The sequence below is a fragment of the Grampus griseus genome, assembly GCF_964374135.1.
Source record: "Grampus griseus genome assembly, chromosome: 19".
NCBI lineage: Eukaryota > Metazoa > Chordata > Mammalia > Artiodactyla > Delphinidae > Grampus > Grampus griseus.
Genome location: NC_139013.1, coordinates 39257281 through 39284241, shown reverse-complemented (window position 1 = coordinate 39284241; position 26961 = coordinate 39257281). Strand labels below are relative to the sequence as shown.

Below are 26961 nucleotides of genomic sequence, written 5' to 3'. Positions count from 1 at the left end.
GAAATATGGTTTTTGTAGATATAATCAAGTTAAGATGAGGTCATTAGGGCGGGCCCTGATCCAACGTGACTTATAAGAAGAGAAGAAATACAGAGACATGAGGGGAGAATATCCATGATGATGCAGGCAGAGACTGAAGAGCTACATACAGCTGTAAGCCAAGGAGTACTAGCAAACCACCAGAAGCTAGGAAGGCCAGGACAGGTTCTTCCCTTTAAGCTTCAGAAGGAGCATACTGCGCACACTTTGATTTTGGACTTCCAGCTTTCAGAACTGTGAAACAATGAATTTCTATAGTTTGTACCAGTCTGTGGTACTTTGTTACAGCCGCTTTAGGAAAATAATACACTGAAGTATCTTTTTTACGGGACACCACCAACACAAACCTTTTTCAAAATCCTATATTTCTTCATAGGCAGTGTGACTCCCCTCTGCCAAATTTGGGGATGTTTTCATTCATGCAGTCCATGATTGCACTGAACCCTCACCTGTCATCTTTTGACCTTCCCACATTCCGTGGTTGTATTTTATTATCCCTTATATTTCACCTGTCCAATCGAAAGGAGGACATGTGACAGCATAAGCACATGACAAACTGGGAGAGTCTCATGCCTCTGTTTCCCATCAGTTGTGTTCCATGGGTGCTATGTAGGGATCAGGGAAGTCATGAGTGGGTGTGCCCCCACCTGATCCTGGAGACAGCACCTAGGGGGAATTACATCCATCATCGCTGCATCATTACTGTCAAACTGTGCCCCTTCCCCTGTTCCCATTCCAGGGTGGGTTGGGGTGGAGATCTGTGCCCATTTTCACCTTATTTCAGGTAATTATTAACCTGAAGATGCCTGTAGAGTCTGGGAGATAGAGAGGAAGGAATCCTCATGTCCCTCCAGTCTCCTTTCTCTCCCCCTTCCTCACGGGGTAATCCCCTTCTTTGGCACCCATCCCCAAAGGGATGTTTCTTTTCAGGAAGTGGAGGGCTTTAAATTCCACCTTGCTTTTATGTTCTCTTCTCAGTCCTCGTGACCTGGTCCCTGCTGTCCCTCAAACTTCCCCTGACCACTCCCTACCCTTCACCTAACTCCACACCACACCAAAGTTTAGTGCTTCAGCCTGTCATGCTTTCTCTGCCTCCCAGGGATGACACCTGCTGTTCCTTCTGCTTAAAACATTCTACTTTGCCCACACCACGTGAAACATTCCTGGAGAGGGGGAGTGGGTGGAGTTCCTCTGCCCACCTCTCAGCTCCCCAGCTTCACATTGTCTGGTGAGTACTCGTTTACTGTCCCTCTCCTGTCTTGGGACAATGAACTCCCCTAGAACAGAGCCCCAGACTTATTCCTCTTTGCATCTGCATCCAGGAGCAGCTAGCTTTGTGATTGGAAACCTGCCCTAGTGTGAGCTTGTTGAATGACAGGATGGAAGAAATGGGTGAATAATAATGATCATAATAATGAAAGTTATTATTCAGACATGATTTTATGTGAGTCTTGTTCTGTGTATTCAAAATCTCATTAAAGACTAATAGAACTCTGTGAAGGAGGCTCATTTATCCCCATTGCACAGAGGAACAAACTGAGGATATGAGCGGTAAAGAGCAGATCTCACAACCAGTAAGTGGTTAAAATCTAAATCTGCCTGATTCCAAAGCTCGAGTTCCCCACAGCTACTGCGTACATATTCTCGGACTGGCGGACTAGAGGGGCTGGTGCACTGGGGAGGACTAGATTACCCGCCGGGGAGTCTGAGCTTTGGCCGCACACGCCTGGCGTACAGGCGACGCGTGCGCAGTGCAGTGGAGGCGCCCCCTGCGGGCAGCGCGCAGGAAGCAGCTGCAGCGAAGGGGGCTTAGTGCGCCTGCGCGCTCGTGGAGGTGGTGGCTGTTCTCGGCAGTGGCCCGGCGGTTCTCCGCGCGGCGGGCGCGGCCATGGCGCAGCCGGGAAAGCTGCTTAAGGAGCAGAAGTACGACCGGCAGCTGAGGTGAGCCAGGGCTCACCGAGTCGGGCGAGCCAGCGGGTTCCTCTGCGTCCGGGCCGGGGCTAAGCGGGCGGGCGGCGTGGTTGGGCCTCCCTCAGGCCTCCCACCGGGCTGGGCCGGGCCGTGCAGCCGGCGCTCAGGGTTCCGGCCTGGGGCCGGCGGTGCTTCTCGAGGGCCGGGACTCGCCTTCCCCGAGGGGCGCGCCCGCCCGCTCGCCACGCTGTGTGCAGGTCGAGGTGCACCGTCCCAGCGTCAGCCGGGTCACCGGGGCAGCTGCCAGTTCCACCTCCCTGTGCTCAGGCTTCTCGTTTTGCAGAATGAGGGGATCGGGAATACCCCATCCCGGCCGCAGAGAGCAGCACCGAGTCTTAGGTATTGTTCTAAGCCGGAGCTGTCCACTAGAAATATAATGCTAGTCTCATGTAAACCACCTGTGTAGTTATATATATTTTTTGGTAGCCACATTAAGAAAGGAAAAATAAACAGGTGAAAATAATTTTAATAATGCATTTTATTTTATTTAACCCAATATATCCAAATTATTACCATTTTAATGCATAATCAGTATAAAAAGTTATTCGAGATATTTAACATTTTTTTCCATTCTGTCCTTGAAATCCAGCGCTTTACACTTATAGCACATCTCAGTTTGGACTAGCCTTATTCATTAGCCACATGTGGCTAATGGCTACCTTAATGGACACTGCAGGTCTAAGCCATCGGGCTGGTTCTTGACTACTTCCTCTCCCATGCCTTTTCTCCTAACACTCCCCATTCCTTATTTATTGATCATCTTCTGTGTGTTAAGGCAGCAGAAGTAACACAGATGTTTGGCCCGCTTCCTTTCTGGAGCCCCCAAGCCAGAAGTTACAGTGTGTCCCTAAGGACTGGAACCCATTTGTACCTATAGCTTAGTGCTGTGTTAGGGGCTTTATGCACTCAATTCGGAGACCAGCCTTGAAGGTAGATACTCTCTCTGCTTTATAGATGGGGAAACTGAGTCTTAGAGAAGTTCTGTAACCTGCCCAGTTTCCCATGTATTTGAACCAAGATGTAAACTCAGGTCCTTCTGGCTTTTTCAGAGCTGGTACTATCTGCTCCTGAGCTTCTGGGGAAAGAAGCAAGGTGGCAGAGCCCTTGTAACCAACTTGTGTTCTCTTGTAAATTCTTGGAGATCCTTGTGTTTTGAATGCAGATGTAACCATACATGACAGAGCTGAGAAGGTATTTTAGATTACTAAGTAACTGTGACAAAAAAGCATTTTTGCTGAGTCCAGTCCATTTAAGGACCAAACTTTACCTTTCACCGTGAGAACTGTTTATTGGCTTTGAAGTGTCAGAGGGAAGCGGTTACAAGCAAAGCAGCAAAGCTGTTGAGCCAGCTAGCAGTCAGCAGGCCCTGCTTTCCTTAGGCCAGCAAGAGAATAGAGAGGATTGATTTCTTGTTTGGGCCGTTTCTTGAAATATATTACCTAGAGATGCACCAGTATTCTTTTAGGCTTACTTTCCAACTACCCGGGTATCCATCAACCAAATATGTCAGGTGTCTTCTGTATGCCCTACTTTCACAGAAAAAACAGACATTTCCAGTCTGTCTGGTTCTTCTAGGCTATTCCTCCATGCATTTGACAGTTATTCAGTGATCACTTATCCTGGGCAGAGCACTGTATCGGGCATTGGGGTTCCAGTGGTGAACAGTGGGAGTGGTCTGGACCCTTACGGAGCTTAGAGTGGAATGGAGAGATGGGTGTTCAGCAAATAAAACACCAAATGAGGGCTTCCCTGGTGGCGCAGTGGTTAAGAATCTGCCTGCCAATGCAGGGGACACGGGTTCGATCCCTGGTCTGGGAAGATCCCACATGCTGCGGAGTAACTAAGCCCGTGCGCCACAACTATTGAGCCTGCGCTCTGGAGCCCACGAGCCACAACTACCGAAGCCTGCGCGCCTAGAGCCCGTGCTCCGCAGCAAGAGAAGGCACCGCACCGCAACGAAGAGTAGCCCCAGCTACTGCAACTAGAGAAAGCCCAGGCACGGCCACGAAGACCAAGCACAGCCAAAAATAAATAAATAAAATAAATTAATTAAAGAAAAAAACCCCAAATGAGGCAGTTACAGTTGTGATATGCTCTGGAAGACATATGGGCTACATAAAAAGAGGGAATCTGCTTTAGATCAGGTGACAGGGAAAGCACCTTAAAGTCTATCAGTCCTCCAGGCTATGAAACTTTTCTAATGACTTGGGCTCCCCCATACTAGTTCCTATACTGACAAGAAAAGATACATTAGTTAATAGGCTTTCTGGGCGAAGGTAACCAGGTTGGATCAGCTGTCATGATGCTTATTTGATCATGTACCTTGCCATGTTGATGATATGCTGGTGTGACAGGATATAACATATATTTCAGGTTATAACATATATTTCTAATCCTTATTACATCTTTCTGTTTTTTAATATATGCATTTATTAATCATGCTATTAGAATGTTCATTGGGAATTACATTTTAAAGCACTCTTATTGAAGTCAGTGTGAAGGCTTTTCAGATGATAATTCAACTTTCTTGGTAAATCTTTTCTCACTCTTGGCAGACGTCATGGTGATAAGTCCTATGTCAAGATCTTAAATATTCTGGATCCCTATAACTTAAGGAGAAATGAAATAGAGAATAATAGGTTTTAAATCTAAGGTACTTCTCGGGACTTTCCTGGCGGTCCAGTGGTTAAGATTCCACACTTCCACTGCAGGGGGCGCAGGTTCAATCCCTGGGAGGAGAACCAAGATCCCACATGGCCCACATGGCCCACATGCCGCATGACACGGCCAAAAACAAGAATAATAATAATAAATAAATCTAAGGTTCTTCTCTAATGTTAATGACTACAAAGACTTTCTGTTCTGTAAGTTATCTGGCTTGAAAAGAATAATGGACTAGGAGCTGGAAGACCAAATTTTTAGTTCTGATTTAACCCCCCCTTTAACCATGCCAGGCATCAACCTGTTTGGGTCTCAGGTTAGTCAGCTATATAATCCCCGTAACACCTCCTGCTGTTCCTGTCTCGCATATTTGCCGTGGTTGTCACATCAGTTATTCTATACGAGAACACTTTAAAGATCAAAGATCATGATTCAAATAAAGTTGTGTTTTCATGAAAGCTTTGAAAACGTTAAATTTGTGTGTTCTTTTGTAGGTTGTGGGGTGATCATGGGCAAGAGGCTTTAGAATCTGCTCATGTTTGCCTAATAAATGCAACAGCTACAGGAACTGAAATTCTTAAAAACTTGGTGCTACCAGGTATTATACTTTTGTTGTTGTAAATTTACTTCTTTAAGGTTTTGAGCTAGAAATATATATTCTTGACTGACTCTTGTTTTGTCTCCCAGGTATTGGTTCATTTACGATTATTGATGGAAATCAGGTCAGCGGAGAAGATGCTGGAAATAAGTATGTTCTATTCTTTTCAAATACCTGCATGTTAGGGAAGGCAGTGCCTTGTCATGGGAGAGCAAGGCCTGAATTCCAGCTTCAACTCCTCAATCAGGGTGACTTAACTTCCAGGTGGAAATAGTCCCTATGCTTAGGATCATGGCAAGGATGAAGTGAGTTAATATAGGTAAAGTGCTAGCACAGTGTCTGGCAAATAGGCCTTTAGTAAAAGATACCCATCATTACTGTCTTTATTGTTGTTATTAATGAAAAAGGGTAGTCATTATTACTTTATTTGTGAAATCTGGATCCTTCCTGAGTCCTTATATTGATTCCTAGATGTTAGTATATAATTAACAATAATTGTATTTTCGGATTATAAGATAGTAAAAGCTACCTTTTGTTTGTGGTGTCTTCTAATCTTAGTCCAGGTATATCTCTTTCTACACTACACTGTCTGTAAAAATGCTGTTCATTTTTTTTTTAATAAATTTATTTATTTAATTTATTTTATTTTTTTGGCTGTATTGGGTCTTCGTTACTGTGCACAGGTTTTCTCTAGTTGCGGCGAGCAGGCATTACTCTTTGTTGCGGTGTGCAGGCTTCTCATTGCGGTGGCTTCTCTGGTTGCGCAGCACGGGCTCTAGGTGCGTGGGCTTCACTAGTTGCAGCACGCGGGCTCTAGAGCGCAGGCTCACCAGTTGTGGTGCACGGGCTTAGTTGCTCTGCGGCATGTGGGATCTTCCCGGGCCAGGGCTCAAACCCGTGTCCCCTGCATTGGCAGGTGGATTCTTAACCACTGCGCCACCAGGGAAGCCCTAAAAATGCTGTTTTAAAGATGGCCTGCATATCATTCTTTAAAGATGATCATATTTAGGCTTTCAGAGCATTCCCCAATTTGGATTTCATGCTTGCCTTTTCAGGGACTTGGAGTCTGGGGTCTCTCATTATATTTGTCAGTAAACAACAACAATGAGTAAATAGAAGGGAAATCAGAATTTGGTTCACATTGAGCTTTGTTATCTTTTCTCTGGGTGGTAATACAAGTTTCACTACCACAACACCCTTTTATTGGTATCTATAAAGAAAAAGTTCTTTTATCTTTGCTTGCTTGGTTGGTTAGAACAGAATGAGGTTTCTTTCTCTTGTGGAGCTGCTGAGCTTGTGCTCCAAGGGTACCCTGACTCTGATCAGCAGACTCAGATCTGGACCTTGGGGCACAACAAGGGTATGTGTGGGAGGAAGCCTGAATAAATCTGTTATAGTTACCTGCAAAAGCAGACTATTCAATGCAGCATTTCCCAAGTGTGGTCAGTAGCTGTTAAATGGGCAAATGGATTCCATGGTCAAATGAGTTTGGGAAATGGGTCAAATGAAACTAAACATTTCTTTAGTGTAAGACTTCAACATCATGCGTATTACATATATTATGAATTTCCAAGAGAGAATGTAACATATGTTGTTTCCCAAACTTTTTAAAGCCCGGGAACCCTTTTCTCAGAGCATTTTGTGAAATTCATGTTCTGTGGTACATACTTTGGGTAACATTGATTTATTAGCCTGTCTTTGGTTACAAGTTTCATCCAGCTTTCTTCCTCCAGGAAGGCTGTTACAGTCTGAAATTAAAATATAGTTTGTTTTAAACTGTGAATGAAATGCACCTGGTATTACAAATAACCTTTCCTTTATAGTCAGAGAAGCCATTAAATTTGTTTTTATTCTGTTTTAGTTTTTTCCTTCAGAGAAGCAGTATTGGCAAGGTAAAAATCAGTTTGTTATAGAATATAGTTGTATTTGAACATCTAGTGATGCCACTGTGTTTCGATTGTTTGAAAGGCTTTACTTTAAAAGAGCTTACTATTCCTCTGAGAAAAAAGCTAATTATCTCATTTTTTTTCTGATCTCGTAAATCTTTATATGCTTGGTAGTTTAAGAACTTAGAAGTACTATTCGTGTTTTTATTATCCTGTATTAAAGTTAAATATTCAATGATGTTAATGTTCAGAGGTTGGAGTATTTTGGTTAAGAAGATTTTTTTTTACCAAGAGTTAGTCAGAATGTGTCTTAGTTTTGTATTTCATATTAAAAATCTTACAAAACCATATGGGTCAACTTAGTGTAGTATTCTGAATAGAAATGACTGTTTCTTTAATGACTGACCTCTCATGTGCAGGACTGTAAATGTGGGAGGTTAGAGTAAGTCTCAACTTGACTCAGAATCTCCCTACCTGCTCCCCAGGGTTTTCTGGTCATTTGCCTAATCAGAAAAGTAGAGTGCAAGTCATGTAAGCATTTAAGAATTCTGAATAATGATGGTTAAGCTCTGTTTTAAGTAATACTCTGGTTTAGTCCCAGTTTAAACGCAATATGTAAAGCAGAGTTGTCATATCTGTGCATGGAATTTGGGTTGTTTTACAGTGTTTTTGCCTGATCTGTAAATTAAGGGGTTAATTTTAACCAAATTTTTTTCTAATTCAAGTAAAATGTTTTGTTTTTAAAAAGAACCGAGCTCAAGCCGCCATGGAATTCTTACAAGAATTAAATAACGATGTCTCTGGGAATTTTGTGGAAGAGGTATATATATATATGTATATATATACACATTATTATTTCTGGTCAGAAATTTAATTTTTTAGTAATTCAGAGCCCTAGGAATTTAGAATTTTGAATCTTTGTATATTTATGTTGAGAGTTGAATTATTTTAACATTGGAGTCTAGCATTTACCTCACTTGTTCTCAAGTAGCTTAACTGTTTCTGTCATCTTTAATATGATTGTCAAATTGTTGGATTTTCTTTCCCCTGTCCTATTTAGAGTCCAGAAAACCTTCTAGACAATGATCCTTCATTTTTCTGTAGGTTTACCATTGTGGTTGCAACTCAGCTTCCTGAAAGGTAAATTTTTAAGTTAATTTGTTTTTATTTTAATCTCTTATTAGATTTGCATGGTTTTGTTTTCACTGCAGAGTTTGTGGTCCTTACAATTCTTAAACTCCATAGAAATCTTTAATTAGAAGTGCGTATAGATCTCCAGCACTAAAAAGATAGGGAAGAGAAAAATACTGAGATGTGAAACTTTAAAAGAAATATATTTAGAACAGTTAAATTGAACATTGGTTATTTTTTTAGTGAAAAAAAAAACTAGTTAGAATTAATTATAGGGAGTGCTTGGCGCTGTATACAAAGGTTTTATAAATATTTTCTTCTTTATTATGGAAATGTTTAGGAGATGTCTTTCAGTAGCATTCTCCCTAATACAAAGGACTAGGTTTTCATATCTCTCTAGTCTATACTTTCTTTGAGACTGCAACCTTGTGGAATTTCTTGCTTTTCAGCATATGTTTATGTAAATATGCTGTTTATGTAAATTCAATAGATATACCTTTGCATTTATTATTTAGTAAGAAAGTTGCTTTATTTTAAAGCATTTTCACATTTGGCATGTTTCCATTTGCTTATGTTCTTATCTTTTGTGCCTTCTTTTACAGTACATTACTACGTTTAGCAGATGTCCTCTGGAGTTCCCAAATCCCTCTTTTGATCTGTAGGACATATGGACTAGTTGGTTATATGAGGATCATTATAAAAGAACATCCAGGTAAAATTGTTGCACATATGGGGCTTCCTATTGGTTGCTTTAGCTATAATTTTAGGAACTTGACAATTTAGAAAGTCAATTTTAAATCACAGAGTAAATTTGTAGCAGCTCAACTCTGGTTACACGTTCAAAGTGGCAGTCAGAATCAGTAGGCTTTAATCTTTGTATTTCCTTTACTTAGCATTATAGAAGGATACAAAGCAGGAGATACAACAGGTGCAGCTGCTTCATCTTATAAGGAGGCCCAGCAGCTATGCAAATACCTAGCTTTTTTTGCCTCCTAACCTACATAGGGCATGTATGTCTGGCACAGGTAAGAGCCAAGGTATGTGGGTTACACTGACACAGAAAGGATATGCCACCTTTTCCCCCACCAGTATTCTATTCCATTCTCATACAGGCATTAGGCTTCCCCAGTTCAGGTGTAATTGCACACAGCAAGCAAGGCATTTACCTAACTACTGTTCCAAGGAAACAGTGTTTATAGGAGACTGAACTCATCCATAGGCAGGCTTGCATCAGTTCAAGTCCCTTTATTTAGAAAATTTTAATCTTAAATCATCATATAAAGTTTTCGTTCAGTACTCCTGCATTGCTCTGAGCCAGGTACTCTGCTAGTGTAATGACAGTCATTGGCATTGGTAGCATCACTGAAAAGTGGTATCTGCCTGGGCAGCTAAGGAGTGGCTTTTGAGGATAAGTTTTTGGCAGTGGTGCTGGGTCATTTAGGAGTTGTAAGTAGGAAAGTGACAAGGCAAACATTTTGTTTTAAACCGGTCACTCTGAAACCCGGTGGAGAATGAATGGATTTGAAGGGGTAAAGATTGGAGACAAGGGTTGCTTTTAGGAGATTTTCAGTGGTCTAGGTGAGAGAAAGAGAGAGACAGAGAGAGAGCCCCTGACTGAGGGCAGATGTTATAAGGATAGGGAAGAGGGGGTAGATGGTAATGAAGGTTAACATTGCTAGCTGTGTGCCTGCCTTTATGTGGATTATTTCATTTAATCTTTCCAACATCCTTGTAAGGCTGATACTGTTTTATCTGCTTTTTACAGATAAGGATGCTGAGGCATAGAGAGATTAAGCTATTTGCCTAAGGTCACACAGCTAGCAAGTGACAGAATGGAGCCCAGCTCTAAACACTCACTGAAACTACACACTTTCCCACGCTCCCCTATGTGGAGAGCTGTGTATGAAGTGACATCAGGATGTGGGGAGGGACTGATACTGGGCCAAGGAAGCTCGAAGTCAGGGAAGACCATCACATTTCTAGGGAAGAGGTCTAGGTGGATGGTGATGCTGTCTGTTGAAGACCACAGGCGGAGGAAGGGTAGGTTGTTGGGTGCTATCGGAGCGCAAATTTTACCTATTTTGATCTTTTCCAATTGTAATAAGAAAATTCTTCACTAAAGGAATCTTGGTTTTACTTTTATTAAAACTATAGTCCAAAAAAAAAAAAACTATAGTTCACTTAAAATTTGTGCATTTAGTAAAATACAAATTTATATGTATATGTAAATTTAACTCAATAATGAACAAAACAATGAGAAAAACCTGTAGGCCCTATGCCCATTTAAAAATTACAGATTTCCGGGCTTCCCTGGTGGCGCAGTGGTTGAGAGTCCACCTGCCGATGCAGGGGACACGGGTTCGTGCCCCGGTCCGGGAAGATCCCACATGCCGCGGAGCGGCTGGGCCTGTGAGCCATGGCCGCTGAGCCTGCGCGTCCAGAGCCTGTGCTCCACAACGGGAGAGGCCACAACAGTGAGAGGCCCGCGTAGCACACACACACACAAAAAATTACAGATTTCCTAAGTTCCTATAATGTATGTACTGCCAGCAGTATTGCTAAAGAAGTAAGTTTATCTTTTGGGATTATTTGTTTCACAGTAATAGAATCTCATCCAGATAATGCATTAGAGGATCTACGACTGGATAAGCCATTTCCTGAACTGAGAGAACATTTTCAGTCTTATGATTTGGATCATATGGAAAAAAAGGTTGGTAGTGTGTGTGACCTTCCATTTATAGGTATACTTAAAACTTTGTTTTTAACCTAAGGTTTTTGAATTACAAAGTGAGGAAATACTATAAACCTCCATAGTTCTGTCATCCAGGTCACATAGTAACAACATTGTACCTAATTTGTTTTGAATAAATCTATCTTTCCCCAAAATTTAAAAACTTTTTTATTGAAGAAAAGTACATTAACTGAACATATGTGTAATCAACACCCAGATCAAGAAATTGGACATTAACATATCCCAGAAGCCCTCTTCATGGCTCTTTCCTAAACAAATAGATGTCCTTTTTAAAACAGTTTGAATTTGGGGTGGTGTTTGTTGAAATTGACTCCTCTTAAAACTTATTTTTAGTGTTTGAGAATTACCAAGGCAACTGCATATTTCATTATAGAAATAATGATATTTATAACAGGCCATGTAATTTAAGGCACACACACACACACACACACATATTTTTTTCCCCCTGACTACCCATTAATTAAATGCAGGTATTTGGTTCATCAGAAAACACAGAAAGGATCCCTTTTCCTTAGTCTAGGATTGGTATCTGAAATCAGGATACTTGAGCTTTATTTTTGGGTGGCAGTCCCTGAGACAGTTTTCTTAATGGTAGAATGGGGACAATCATAGTATATACCTGCCTTATTAGAATTAAATTGGACACTGCCTTCAAAATCTTTGTAAAGCAGTTTTTGTTAACCCAGTTCATTTTCCTTCATTCATTATTCCACATATACTGAGAGATGTAAACATTGTTGAATAATTGAATTTAATAAATATTGTTGAATTTGTTGAAAATGATATGGTATAGTGAAAAATAAATGTTAACTAATTAATGTTAACTAATACTGATATTTCCTTTGATTCTTTTATTTTTAGGACCATAGCCACACTCCATGGATTGTGATCATAGCTAAATATTTAGCACAGTGGTATAGTGAAGTATGTCCTTTCTTGAAAAAAGAAATTCCATATATGACTGTATTTTTTCAGTTTATTATAAAGAATTTCATTGGAGGGGGTGGGACATTGATTTTTTTTCCTCATGTGGTTATAGGGCAGCTGATTTAAACTGCTAGTTTAAATCTAGCAGTTTCTCTTTTGATACTGACATTTTTATTAACAAAATGAAATTTGAACAAATGTCATTCTGAAACTGGCAGTGGGGAATGAATGTAGAGAAATGGCCCACAGTTTCTGTTTTCTATCAAGTCAGCTGATTTCACCAAGGTATAGATTTGCTGATGAAATCTCATGTGGATAGGGGGAAACTGGACTTTCAGTTTCCATATTTTGAGTTTTTACTAGATTAAAATTTTTTTTAACCCAATTTAGACAAATGGACGAATACCTAAAACGTATAAAGAAAAAGAAGACTTCAGAGATTTGATTAGACAAGGTAATATGGGATGTGATTAAATGTATAAAGTTTGAAAAGCATATTGCTTGAAGCTAATGTTTATTGAATTTCTGTCAACACCTTTGTCAGATGATGCCATCATGAGATTTTTTTTTTTAATTTGTTTATTTTTGGCTGCATTGGTTCTTCGTTGCTGCACATGGGCTTTCTTGCGGTGAGCGGGGGCTACTCTTCGGTTCGGTGCACGGGCTTCTCATTGCGGTGGCTTCTCTTGTTGAGGAGCACGGGCTCTAGGCGCGCGGGCTCTAGGCGTGCGGGCTTCAGTAGTTGTGGCTCGTGGGCTCTAGAGTGCAGGCTCAGTAGTTTTGGCGCACGGGCTTAGTTGCTTCGCGGCCTGTGGGATCTTCCTGAACCAGGGCTTGAACTGGTGTCCGCTGCATTGGCAGGCGGATTCTTAACCACTGTGCCACCAGGGAAGCCCCCATCATGGGCTTTTATTTTATTTTCCTCGGGAGGTTAAGGAGCCACTCCTTGTGTAGTTTTAAGAATGACCAGTGGGCTTCCCTGGTGGCGCAGTGGTTGAGAGTCCGCCTGCCGATGCAGGGGACACGGGTTCGTGCCCCGGTCTGGGAAGATCCCACATGCCACGGTGCGGCTGGGCCCGTGAGCCATGGCCGCTGAGCCTGCGCGTTGGGAGCCTGTGCTCTACAACGGGAGAGGCCACAACAGTGAGATGCCCGCGTACCGCAAAAAAAAAAAAAAAGAATGACTAGTGATTAGCCATATTTCTTCTTAAGGTTCAGTATCCAGTCCTCCCTTCAGAATCTGACAAGGTTATCTCCATAATGCTGGGGGGAGAGAAAGAGTGAAAAGAAAAGGGCTGTTGTTTGCTAATCAATTTCTATTTTAATAGGAATTCTAAAGAATGAAAATGGGGCTCCGGAAGATGAAGAGAATTTTGAAGAAGCTATTAAAAATGTGAACACAGCACTAAATACAACTCAGGTATTAAGAGCTGATGAGGTATTCACAAATGAAAGGTGTTTTCTGAAGTCCTCATACGTGAAATAGTTGATTTTAATTTTAATTTAATATTTCTCAAACTGTAGAGTTGGTTAGAAGTTAATATCTATAATACAGCTTGAATATTCTTTTAATAAGATTCTGTATTGTCCTTGTTAAAATGGATCTCAGTGCTTCAGCATATAATTTGATACAGTGATTTATATAAATTAATTGTTTGAAGTACATGATTTGTGAATAATAAGTGTTTTGGGGTAGGAATTATATAATGAAGGTGGTATTTTGCTGGTCCAAAATAGTGTTGCCTGAAAAGTTAAATCTTACCCTGCTTTACTTTTGACAGTAATTATTTGGATATATTGGAAGATGTTCTTAATGACATTGTATACCTTAAAAATTACTTGGAGGATAACCTAGTTTAGATGCCCTTTGTTTTGTTGTTGTTTTGTTTTTGAATTCTGGCCAGTGAGTTTTTTGGGGAACTTTGGAATAATACAACTGGTAGTATAAGTTAGAATTTTCTTATAATTTTTTTAATCCTTTTTTTTTTTTTTTTAATCTTTTTTTTGGCTGCACCACACAGATTGTGGGATCTTAGTTCCCTGACAGGGATTGAACCTGGGCCCTCAGCAGTGAGGGCCTAACAGTTAGCAGTGTGGAATCCTAACCACTGGACCACCAGGGAGTTCCCAGAATTTTCTTATAATTTAAAACAGGAAAAAATGCTACCTTTCAAGTTAGGAAAGCACTCAAGGTGTCATTACATACTTTTTGGAGACAATGAGGTAGTGTTGCTGAGTGATTAAAAGCGTGTGCTCTGTGAATCACACATTTTTCTGGGGTAATGAAAATTTTCTGTGTCTCAGTTGGGGTGATGGTTAGAAGTATGTGTATAGTTATCAAAAATCATTGAATTTTACATTTAAGATTTGTACATTTGGGGCTTCCCTGGTGACGCAGTGGTTGAGAGTCCGCCTGCCAATGCAGGGGACATGGGTTCGTGTCCCGGTCCAGGAAGATCCCACATGCCGTGGATCAGCTAGGCCCGTAAGCCATGGCCGCTGAGCCTGCGCATCCGGAGCCTGTGCTCCGCAACGGGAGAGGCCACAACAGTGAGAGGCCCGTGTACCGCAAAAAACAAAAACAAAAACAGAAACAAAAAAAACTAAAAGCTGGTTCTTTGAAAAGATAAACAAAATTGATAAAACTTTAGCCAGACTCATCAAGGAAAAAAGGGAGGACTCAAATCAATAAAATTAGAAATGAAAAAGAAGTTATAATGGACACAACAAAAATACAAAAAAACAGTGAGAGGCCCGCGTACCACAAAAAAAAAAAAAAAAAACCCAAAACAAAAAAAATTTGTACATTTTGCTGAATGTAAAATTTACCCCAATTAAAAAAAACAAGGTTCTCATGGTTGGGGGACAGTGAACTAAGCAAACAGACAAATGTACCAGGTGCTGTGAACAAAATTAGAGTAGAACAAAGGGGTAGAGTATGATGGAGAGGAGGTCTGGGATCAGGAGGGGCCAGGGAGACTCTCAAAGAGATGTGTTTAAGCAGAAGCCTAAGTGAAGTGTCATGCAGAGGTCTGGAGGAAGAACTTTTCAGGCCAAGGAAGCACATGTGCAAAGGCCCAGAAGTGGGATGATGCTTGGCATTTGTTCAAGGATCAGTATGAAAGCCACTGTGATTGGAATGAAGTAAACAAAGGGGAAAGAGGTGGGAGGGATTTAAGTTCGGAGAGGCAGAAAGGGCCTGATCATAAAGGCACTGCAGGCCACTAAAGTGTTTTGAGCAGGGGAATGGAGTGACCTGATTTATATTTCTAAAAAACTTATTCTGGCTCTTGTGAGGTCAAAAGACTGTAGGGGACTGGGAGTGGAAGCAGAGAGAGCAGTTAGGAATTACCAGTAAGAAAGTTCTATTTTCCACACAACAGTAGAATCAAAGCCTAAGAAATCTATAGTTTTTATTAATGTATGATGTTCTTGCTAGCATTAAACGTCCTTAATTTAACTACCTTATTTCTGTCAGAGTGGTTGTCTCTTTCAGCAGTCACTAATTAGGGTGTAAGGGTTTCAGATTTTTGACAAGATGGAAAAACATGAAGGACTACAAATCTAGCTTGGTATTAATGTCTGTTATCTTTGTTCTGTCTTCAAATATGACTATAAAAAGATTTACTTAGGCTCCTTCTTTACTCTATTTATGATGTAAGAGAATAGGTCAGTCTTTAATGCTAACAGCAGTGGGCAGGAGGGGACTTTCTTCCATTCGCTCTTTCGCCAATAAATCCATCTGGTGGTGATTCTGAATAAAAGTCTAAGTTTGTATTTGAACTTGTTTGGAAAATTGCAGTGGAAGTTAAAGTGGGCAGTGAAAATAAAAGTGAACTTATATTAATTCTTATTATAAGTAAATGTTTCCTGTTCCTTTGTTAGATCCCAAGCAGTATTGAAGATATATTTAATGATGATCGCTGCATAAATATCACCAAACAGGTAACAATAACAAAAAAAGTAAAAATAATGACACCTTAACCTTTGGGTCAAATTCAGATGTCACTTAATATTAATTTTTTTTGCTTCTTTTAGACTCCGACATTTTGGATTTTAGCTCGTGCCTTAAAGGAATTTGTGGCCAAAGAGGGTCAAGGAAATTTACCTGTTCGAGGCACAATTCCTGATATGATTGCAGATTCAGGCAAATACATAAAACTGCAAAATGTGTAAGTCACCTGTTTTCAAACTGTGTAGTAGAAAAATCAATCTGTTTATATTAGAGATGAACATATTTTATCAGTCTACCAGAAATCAGAAATCAAATGGAAACCTGTTATAATCTTATCACTTTAAAAATAATCTAAGAGACTTCCCTAGGGGTGGAGTGGTTAAGAATCCCCCTGCCAATGCGGGGACACAGGTTCTATCCCTGGTCCGGGAAGATTCCACATGCCGCGGAGTAACTAAGCCCGTGCGCCACAACTACTGAGCCTGTGCTCTAGAGCCTAAGAACCACAGCTATGGAAGCCTGCACGCCTAGAGCCCGTGCTCCACAACAAGAGAAGCCACTGCAATGAGAAGCCTGCACACCGCGACAGAGTAGCCCCCGCTCGCCACAGCTAGAGAAAGCCCATGTGCAACAACGAAGACCCAATGCAGCCAAAAATAAATAAATAAATTTATAAAAATAAGCTAAAAAATTTAGGGGGCAGATTTTTAAAATATATATATATATATTTTTTTTTTTTTGGCGGTACATGGGCTTCTCACTGTTGTGGCCTCTCCCGTTGCGGAGCACAGGCTCCGGACGCGCAGGCCCAGCGGCCATGGCTCACGGGCCCAGCCGCTCCACGGCATGTGGGATCTTCCCAGACCGGGGCACGAACCCGTGTCCCCTGCATCGGCAGGCAGACTCTCAACCACTGCGCCACCAGGGAAGCCCATATTTTAATTTTAAGAATAGTTTTAAGTTCACAGCAAAATTGGGCAGAAAGTATAGAGTTCCCATATACCCCCTGAAGGGTCAGATTTTGTTTTTCATATTTCAAGATAAAACCTAACATTTGAGCACTTAACTCTGTGCTGTCAGCTGTTCTATGTATTAACTAATTTAGTATTCACAATAGCCCTATGAGAGAGATACTATTATTGTCCCAGTTTTACAGGTGAGAAAACTAAGACATAGTAGAGGTAATTTTTTCAGGGTCTGACAACTGGGAAATGGCAAAACCAAGATTTGAATCTATGCAACTCACCTCTATACTCTTAACCATGGCCCTATACTCTCTTTTATCTGTAATTTAAAACTTTGAAGTCTTTAGTTTTGATGAATTTTTTGTCATTAATTTTTATAATTTAAAGAGTTCATGACTATAGATAGACATCTGCTATCCAGGTATCACTAGCCTGAACCCAGGTAGCTTGTCATAAGGACAGGTCTCAATGGATATTACCCTTGTGTACTTTGGGCATGGTGCTGATGAATCCAGGGCCACTGGCCTTGTTTCTTCAGGGGCCAGATAATGACACACAGAGAAGGTCTCTCTTCCCTAGACAGATTGTACGCTTCATCTCAGTCATTCTCCTACACATCTTTATTGCCCTAGCCTATAAGTTCAACTACCTAAAACTTGGGAAAAGTCAGTTGAGGACAAAAGAATTATGACCTCATATCAGAGGTAGTCAGCTTAACACTGATCATCTCTAGAGGGTGAAAATGTAAATAGACTTAAAAGTTTTACATGAATTTGTAGATGGACAGTTTAGAAGTATTTAACTTTCCTTGGACTTGACTTCAAGGAGATTGTGTTCTTTTGCAACATATTTTGTTAGGTCCTCTGTCAGAGAAGCATGGATCATGGATCTCTCTAGAAGGGCAGTTTTTAAGTTAGTATTGAGGGAGCCTAGGTTATTAGTGCAGTCCAAGAATCCATCACCAACCACTAACAGGTGCTGGTAGAATTTCCATGGCATTGTCACATTTGATGTGTTTTCAGATCAGTATTTTTTCATGAAAGGGAAAGACATTTTTTGTTTGATTCATGGTGAGATTTAAATTTGTAATTATTTATTTATTTATTTATATTTGGCTGCGTTGGGTCTTTGTTGCTGCGCATGGGCTTTCTCCAGTTGTGCCGAGTGGGGGCTACTCTTTGTTGCGGTGCACGGTTTTCTCATTGCCGTGGCTTCTCTTGTTGCGGAGCATGGGCTCTAGGCACGCGGGCTTCAGTAGTTGTGGCACGTGGGCTCAGTAGTTGTGGCTCATGGGCTCTAGAGCTCAGGCTCAGTAGTTGTGGCACATGGGCTTAGTTGCTCCGCGGCATGTGGGATCTTCCCGGCCCAGGGCTCGAACCCGTGTCCCCTGCACTGGCAGGCAGATTCTTAACCACTGCGCCACCAGGGAAGTCCCCAAATTTGGTAATTTAAATATTCGTTAATAGTAGCTTTTTGTTGTTCTTTTCCAGTTACCGTGAAAAAGCAAAGAAAGATGCTGCTGCTGTGGGTAATCACGTTGCCAAATTGCTTCAGTCTATAGGCCAGGTAAGCTGCCGGGCACACTGCCTTTGATGGACAGTACAGCTCCATATAGGACTGATTGCATCATGTAACTCCAGCCAGAAAAGGCTTAGAGAGAAGGTGTGGCACTGCCTCAAAGCTTCTTTAGAGGTGTCCTCACTTACCTGCTAATGAAAAGGCCTGTCATAGTGATGGGCTTTGTGCTGCACCCTCTGTTAATCTGCTTTTATACTGGAGCAAAATCTGCATTTATCTCTTTACAGGCACCAGAGTCCATTTCAGAGAAAGAATTAAAATTACTCTGTAAGTCACCTTGACTTAATTTCCTTATTTTGTTTGATAAAAATGTGCCATGGGAAATGTTCCCAGCAATTTTAAATGGTTGAAATTAAAAATTTTCCATGGTCTCAGTGGTATTGACATAGGTAATTATTGGGTAAGGTTTTTTTTTCTCATAATAAATGGAGAGGGTATTCTAAGACTGGTCAGAGGTAGAGCATATTTATCTAATGCTAAAAAGACATGAAGATCAATTAATTGAAAATTATCAGTAACACAGTTATTTTCAGCTTACTCATTTTAAATAACTTGGGAAAGTTTTATCTGAAGACTTTGGGTGTGAAGTCTTGAGTCACATGTACATTGACAGTATGGGTTTAAATACTAACTTCGATCAGTGTTAAATGACTGTGATAGAATTAAGAATTTTGCCATCTAGTTTCAGAGTGGCTAGGCTCCCGGGGTCTTCTTGATAACTCCTGAGTAGGCCCAGAGAATTTAAGAGTTAGTTTAAGAGTAATAAAATCTATTTTACATGCCATCTGAGGATTTTTCCCTGTAGCTATGACCCCTAGTTTCTGCAAAAGTCTACATTTTGTGTTACCCATCCTTAAAATTATTTATCCAAATTATTCATTTTAAGACTCTTCAACATGTTTGTTTAGGCTTAGTTTCAATGTTTTGTTCCATTACTAATCTTACACCGTGTTTATGCATTAGTGTTTGTGCTACTAGATTATATGATACCAGATTAAAAGCTGGATGTGTTGGGTATTTGAGAGTTTATTATTCTGGTCTCTATTGGAATATGTTTGAAAATTTCCATAATACAAAGTTTTTTTTTTTTTTTTTAAAGCCTTACATATTCTCAGAGCACAGTATGTATAACACTCTCCTTCAGTACTGCTTGTCCATAATAATGATAAAAACTACTATTCATTGAGCCCTATCAGGCATTCTGCTTGGTACGTACTGTACACAGTTACACTTTTGATCCACAGAACAGCTCAAAGGTAAACAGTATATCTCCACTTCACAAGTGAAAACTGAGGCTCAGAGAAGTGCCATCACCTGTGTAGTCAGTGCTGAACTGGTTGTAATGCCAAGGACATGAATTTAAGATAACTTGTGTTCTGGTGCCATCTCTGCTAACTATTAGAACCTTTTCTTCATACTTCCATGTCTGTGAAGAGGATACACAGAATTTCCTCTTCTTAATTGGGATAGTCATATATCTTAACCATTTACTTCCATAATGTCTTTTCTGTGTTCAGGCAGCAATTCTGCATTTCTTCGAGTGGTGAGATGTCGATCCTTAGCTGAAGAATATGGCTTGCATACAGTTAACAAGGATGAAATTAGTAAGTAATAACCTTTTTTTTTTTTAAAGTGAGGTTTTTTTCTTTTTAAAATTTATTTATTTATTTATTTTTGGCTGTGTTGGGTCTTCGTTTCTGTGCGAGGGCTTTCTCTAGTTGCGGCGAGGGGGGGCCAGCCTTCATCGTGGTGCGCGGGCCTCTCACTGTCGCGGCCTCTCTTGTTGCGGAGCACAGGCTCCAGACACGCAGGCTCAGTAGTTGTGGCTCACGGGCCCAGTTGCTCTGCGGCATGTGGGATCCTCCCAGACCAAGGCTCGAACCCGTGTCCCCTGCATTGGCAGGCAGACTCTCGACCACTGCGCCACCAGGGAAGCCCCAGTAATAACCTTTTGATGCTAGGTTATTAATTAATTCTAAGGATATAAATATTTTGTGTATAACAGAATGTATAGTAGAGTGTATGGTGATAACATAAAGGATAATGTAAATATTTATACTCTAAATTTTATTCTATAAACCTATCCAAGAAGTCATAATTTCAAATATAAAACTTAATATATACATACATAAAATCCTATTTAGGTCACTGAGTAAGTTGTGTGATATGTAGAAGAGCTAAAGTGAGCATACTACCACCATAGTAGAGGTTATGTGACCATAGCTAATAGTCTATAAGACCTTTGGGTTTTATCTCAGTAACGTATCTCCCTTTATTTTATAGTTATTTATCATTTTCTATTTTATTGTCACAAAGTATTTAAATTTTATGATAGAATTGCCTTGTATTCTGAAACTTGAGTATATAGTAAATTCAGTCCTTCCTTGTTTTTATGTCATGAATTACACAAATTATACTGAAATTTTTTTCCTTTCAGTTTCCAGCATGGACAATCCAGATAATGAGATAGTATTATACTTAATGTTACGGGCTGTTGATAGATTTCATAAACAACATGGTAGATATCCAGGTAAGAATAGCAATCAAATTATCAAATACAATAAAATCTTGTTTTTTGGCCCCACAGCATGGCTTGTGGGATCTTAGTTCCCTGACCAGGGATTGAACCCAGGCCACAGCAGTGAAAGCTCCAAGTCCTAACCACTGGACCACCAGGGAATTCCCAATAAAATCTTTTTTTTTTAAATTAATTAATTTATTTTTGTCTGCGTTGGGTCTTTGTTGCTGCGCACAGGCTTTCTCTAGTTGCAGTGAGCGGGGGCTACTTTTCTTGCGGTGTGCGGGCTTCTCATTGCAGTGGCTTGTCTGTGTTGCAGAGCACGGGCTCTAGGCATGCAAGTTTCAGTAGTTGTGGCACATGGCTCAGTAGTTGTGGCATATGGGCTTAGTTGCTCCGCGGCATGTGGGATCTCCCCGGACCAGGGCTCGAACCCATGACCCCTGCATTGGTAGGCAGATTCTTAACCACTGCGCCACCAGGGAAGTCCCCAATAAAATCTTAAATAAATACTTAAATAGAATGAAATCTTAAAGGATTCTTGGGGTGTTTGCAGTAGTGATGCTTGAAGTCACACTGTAAACAATTTACACCTGGTTCATCTCAGTGAGGAAATACCATTTGTTTTTTAAGTGTAACCAGTTGCAAGTAGTGTTTGATTCAACACAGGGGACTGTTGGTTGATTGCATATAGGATAAAATTTTTTCCTGTCACTTTGTACAGTTTACTTCTAAGACTCACACTGAGTTTGATTTAGTGGAATGAGAAAACCACAAGAAGTATGCCTGTGATTTCTCAGCTCAGAACTCTGAAGATGTTTCTTTGCTCAGTATCTATTTTTTGTTATCTGTTAATGTAGTAATTGGGGAATTGGCATATGCTCAAAGGTCTTCAGTTGCCCAGGGTATCTTTATTAAGATTGTAATTTTAATTGTGCAGGATTATTGCATAGCAGCACATTCTGGGTGTGTCATAAAACCTGTTGCCCCAACTGACGTAGTATACCCACTGAGTTATAATCTTAATGAGCAAGCTTACCAGAAAAGGAAAAGGAATAAACACCAAATATGTATTGCTTATTTGTATTGTTTGCTTAGAATGTATTTTTGGTTATCTCTTGCATAACCAGCCATCCCCAAATTTAGTAGTTTAAAACAGTCGATTTTTCTGTCTCATTGCTTTGTGGATGGGCTGGGCTCGGTTAGGCAGTTTTCACTGGGGGAAGGGGATCTCATGGAGTTGCATGACGCCTGGGGCTGGAGTCATCCAAGAAGACATGCTCACTCACGTGTGTGGCACTTTAGTTGGGATATCCAGAACTGCTGTGGGGGAAGCGGGCGGGTGCTGGTCAGGCCTCTCTCTCCACATGGCTACTTGGGGCTTCCTTTTAGCATGGGAGTCCTAGATTTCTTACATAGTGGCTGCCTTCCCCAGAGTTAACATTCCAAAAGACCCAGGTGGAAGGTACAAGGCTTTTTATGACTTGGCCTTGGAAGTCACAGCATCACTTATGTCATGTTCTGTTGGCTTCACAGGGTCACATTAGATTAAGAGCAGAAGGGGGACCACACAAGGGCACGAAGAGGTGTTCATGGGGGAGCCATCATGGGAGATTAGCTATTACATAGAGCATAGGCTTTGGAGTTAAACCTAGGTCCAAATCCAAGTTCTATCTATCACTTATTATCTCTTGATCTTGGGTGAGTCACTATTTCCCTCCAAGTCTCAGTTCTCTCAGTATGGAAAGGTGATAATAATAACTACTCTATAAGATTGTAAGGGTTAGATACGTGATGTATGAAAATCACTTAACATACTGCTTAGCTTTTTTTAAGTACTCAATAAAGGGTAGATGCTACTATTTTGAGGAGGAGTGATGATAGGTTTTTTTTTTATTAATTAATTTTTATTTTTGGCTGCATTGGGTCTTCGTTACTGCACACGGGCTTTCTCTAGTTGCGGCAAGTGGGGGCTACTCTTCATTGCGGTGTGCGGGCTTCCCGTTGTGGTGGCTTCTCTTGTTGCAGAGCACGGGCTCTAGGTGTGCAGGCTTCAGTAGTTGTGGCATGCGGGCTTAGTAGTTGTGGCTCACAGGCTCTAGAGCGCAGGCTCAGTAGTTGTGGCGCACGGGCTTCGTTGCTCCGCGGCATGTGGCATCTTCCCAGACCAGGGCTCAAACCCGTGTCTCCTGCGTTGGCAGGTGGATTCTTAACCACTGCGCCACCAGGGAAGTCCCAATGATAGTTTTTAAACTAGAGGGGTTAAAAAATAAACTAGAGGGTTTTAGTAATACCTGGATATTATGGCAATTACATTTTTCCTTCCAGCAGTAATAATAATAATAGCTTACCTTTGGAGACATCATAGTTTCATCATTAAGAACTGCCTGGGCTCATATCACAGTTTTGCTACTTATGAGCTAAGTAACTCGGGCAAATAACTTAATCTGTCTGTGCCTCAGTTTCCTTATCTGTAAAATGAAGATAATAATAGTGCCTACTTCGTAGGGTTGCTGTAAGGATTAAATGAATTAATATTTTAGATGGTGTTTAGAACAATGTCCAGCATCTATTAATGCTCCGTAAGTGTTATCTATTATTATAGTTTTATATATGTCATTTAATCTCCTGGAAATGGGTAGTAAACGCTATAAGTTTTATAAAGGGTATAAATAGGACATTACTTTCTCATTCATTCAGTTCTATCAAATAATTACTGAGCACCACTATGTGTCAGATACTCTTCTAGATACTGGGTAAGGAGCACTGAACAAAGCAGATTTGTCAAACTCAAATTTTTAATAGATTTTAGACGGTTTCTTTGATTGTTACAGGTTTGTGATAGCTGCAAATATTTGTCTCATACTTTCCATTATTTTTGTTCTTAATTCAGTTTTACACCTTAATGTTTTGACTAGAATACCTAAAACTGGATTAAATAAAGGAGATAGCCAATAATTTTGAGTCACATATTTATTTTAATGAAAATTAATTTGCATATATATATTTTAGGGGTATCTAACTATCAAGTTGAAGAAGATATAGGCAAGTTGAAGTCTTGTCTCACTGGCTTCCTTCAGGAATATGGATTATCCATAATAGTGAAAGATGATTATGTCCATGAATTGTGAGTATTTTTTTAGGGAATGCAAGAGACAATACTGTCCTGTCATAAGGCTAATCTATGTTCATGTCTCCATCCTTTCCTGTAGTTGCAGATACGGAGCTGCTGAACCACACACCATTGCTGCATTCTTAGGGGGTGAGTTCCAGAGATGAGAAGACTGTCACCTGTTGTTATATAGTACAGTTATGAAGTTTTGTTTTCCCAGCTGTTTTAACTAGGGAGGTCAGTGAAGCACAATGTTAATATTGAGTTTAGATTATTTTGGTACCCCCCAAACTGGTCTCCCTGCTTTCCATCTCTCCCACTGCTGTCCATTTTAAACTCCTGAAGAGTAATTAATCTTTCTAAAGCATAGCTCTGATTGTGTCTCTCACTTAACCCTCTCACCTGGCAGTACACACATATACACTACAGTAGTCCTCGGAAAATAAATCCAGAGTCTTTCATTTGACATTTAAAACATTCTGTGTTGGGCTTCCCTGGTGGCGCAGTGGTTGAGAGTCCGCCTGCCGATGCAGGGGACACGGGTTTGTGCCCTGTTCCGGGAAGATCCCACATGCCGTGGAGCGGCTGGGCCCGTGAGCCATGGCCGCTGAGCCTGCGCGTCCGGAGCCTGTGCTCCGCAACGGGAGAGGCCACAACAGTGAGAGGCCCGCGTACCACAAAAAAAAAAAAAAATTCTGTGTTCTGGTTTTACCCAGCCTTTCTGGCCTTGGTTTTTTCAAGTTACTTGCTTTTCCCCTAGACATGCCCTTTGATTTCCCGCTCCTTGAATCTTTACCCCAATCTGGGCCCATTTGCCTTAAGTTTCCCTCTTGCCTGCATGTCTAAAATCTACCTGTTCTTCAGGACCCAACTCAACAATACCATCTCTTAAATAAAACTCCTTGGAGCCTGGAAGTTTGAGGTCAGGGCCAGCATAGTTGGTTTCTGGTGAGGCCTCTCTTTGTGGCTTGTAGGCAGTCACAATCTTGCTGTGTGCCATAACCTCTTCTTTGTGCAGGAAGGTGAGGAGGCTCTCTGGTGTCTCTTCTTATAAGTATACTAATCCCATCATGAGGGCCCCACCCCCATGACCTCAATTACCTAATTACCTCCCAAAGACTTCAACTCCATCTCCAAATATGGTAACATTGGGGGTTAAGGCTTTAACATATGAATTTTGGGGGACATGCATTCGGTCTATAACATGTGCATTCTATAATCATTCTGCACAAGTCATTTCTTTCAGGTCTTTTTAAAAATATTATCTTCCCTGTGAGGCCATCCCTGATTCATTTAAAACAGTCCCTCCTCTTGCATCATATCCCCCTTCCTTGCTTTTTCTCCTTAGCACTTAGTCACTTGACGTTTTACTTATTTGTAAATTCTCTCTCCCTCACTACTGAAAAGTAAGATCCATGAGGATAAGGATTTTTGTCTTTTGTTCCCTGCTGTATCCCTAGTGCCTAGGACAGTATCTGGTACACAGTAGAGTCTCAAATTTTATTGAATCAGTGAATGTGAAAGCGGAAGCTTCAGATTATAAAAGATGAAAAATTGTTTTCTTGGTCGTTTTTTTTTTTTTTTTCTGTTGTTTTGTTTTGAATAGTAACTTTAAAACTTGTTACTGTTACTATATACTCAGACTGTTACTGAGTATAGCAGTCTGGGTATCTAATATAGATCCTTTCCAAATTACAGATATTCCTTTACCCTCCCTTTTTAAAAATATTTATTTATTTATTTTTGGCTGCATTGGGTCTTTGTTGCTGCACGCGGGCTTTCTCTAGTTGTGGTGTGCGGGCTTCTCATTGTGGTGGCTTCTCCTGTTGCAGAGCACGGGCTCTAGGCGCCCGGGCTTCTGGAGTGTGGCTCACGCGCTCTGGAGCGCAGGCTCAGTAGTTGTGGCACACGGGCTTCGTTGCTCCGTGGCATGTGAGATCTTCCTGGACCAGGGGTCAAACCCGTGTCCCCTGCATTGGCAGGCAGGCAGATTCTTAACCACTGCACTACCAGGGAAGCCCCTTTATCCCCTCTTTTTTTTTTTTTTTTTTTTGCGGTACGCAGGCCTCACTGTTGTGGCCTCTCCCGTTGCGGAGCACAGGCTCTGGACGTGCAGGCCCAGCGGCCATGGCTCACGGGCCCAGCCGCTCCACAGCATGCAGGATCCTCCCGGACCGGGGCACGAACCCACGTCCCCTGCATCGGCAGGCGGACTCTCAACCACTGCGCCACCAGGGAAACGCCCCCCCCCTTTTTATTATAAAACATGCACAGGGTAAAATTCAAATGCAACAGAAGGGTATCCTTTGAGAATCCTTTCTGCCTATATTTAGCCTTTAAAAAAAGTGCAGTCATCCATACTATTGTTTTGACTTTTTCTTGCTTAATATATTTTGCCAGTCTTTTTAAACCACCATAATTAAAAATACTTCTTTTAAACTGTGGCATAATATGCCAGGGTGTGAATGTATATAACAAAATTTTTATTTCCTTTAATAACATAGTTATAAAAAATTGTAGTCCTTTGTTTTGATATGACTCAGTAAGTTATGTCTCTTTTGGATTGCTTTTAAACATCTTTGGTTTTGGAAAGGAAAGGTTTTCTGTACAGAATTGAATATTTTTATAGAACTCTTGAAATTTACCTTTTTCAAAGATTTGCTTTTCTCCTTTTTCCTTGCAGGAGCTGCTGCTCAAGAGGTTATCAAAGTAATCACCAAACAATTTGTAATTTTTAATAATACTTACATTTATAGTGGCATGTCACAAACTTCAGCAACTTTCCAGTTGTAGAATAAGTATCCTATAGTGTGTTAATGATTGAAACTGTAATTGCCTTCAGGTTGTGCTCCAGTCTGTAAAGTTCTG

At 40.8% G+C, this 26961-nt stretch overlaps 1 protein-coding gene across 1 annotated transcript; it reads left to right on the top strand.

The window, feature by feature from the left end:
• Nucleotides 1–1868: 1868 nt before the first annotated feature.
• Nucleotides 1869–26961, top strand: NAE1 (NEDD8 activating enzyme E1 subunit 1). The gene is made up of 20 exons (XM_082677211.1): nucleotides 1869–1980; nucleotides 5166–5269; nucleotides 5359–5419; nucleotides 7131–7161; nucleotides 7904–7975; nucleotides 8216–8295; nucleotides 8889–8998; nucleotides 10887–10996; nucleotides 11900–11962; nucleotides 12356–12419; nucleotides 13294–13385; nucleotides 15851–15910; nucleotides 16004–16137; nucleotides 18376–18451; nucleotides 18691–18730; nucleotides 19981–20067; nucleotides 20901–20993; nucleotides 23994–24108; nucleotides 24194–24243; nucleotides 26777–26961. Exons 1-20 carry the CDS (start codon nucleotides 1928–1930, stop codon nucleotides 26884–26886), a joined length of 1605 nt encoding a protein of 534 aa, XP_082533337.1. The 5' UTR covers nucleotides 1869–1927; the 3' UTR covers nucleotides 26887–26961.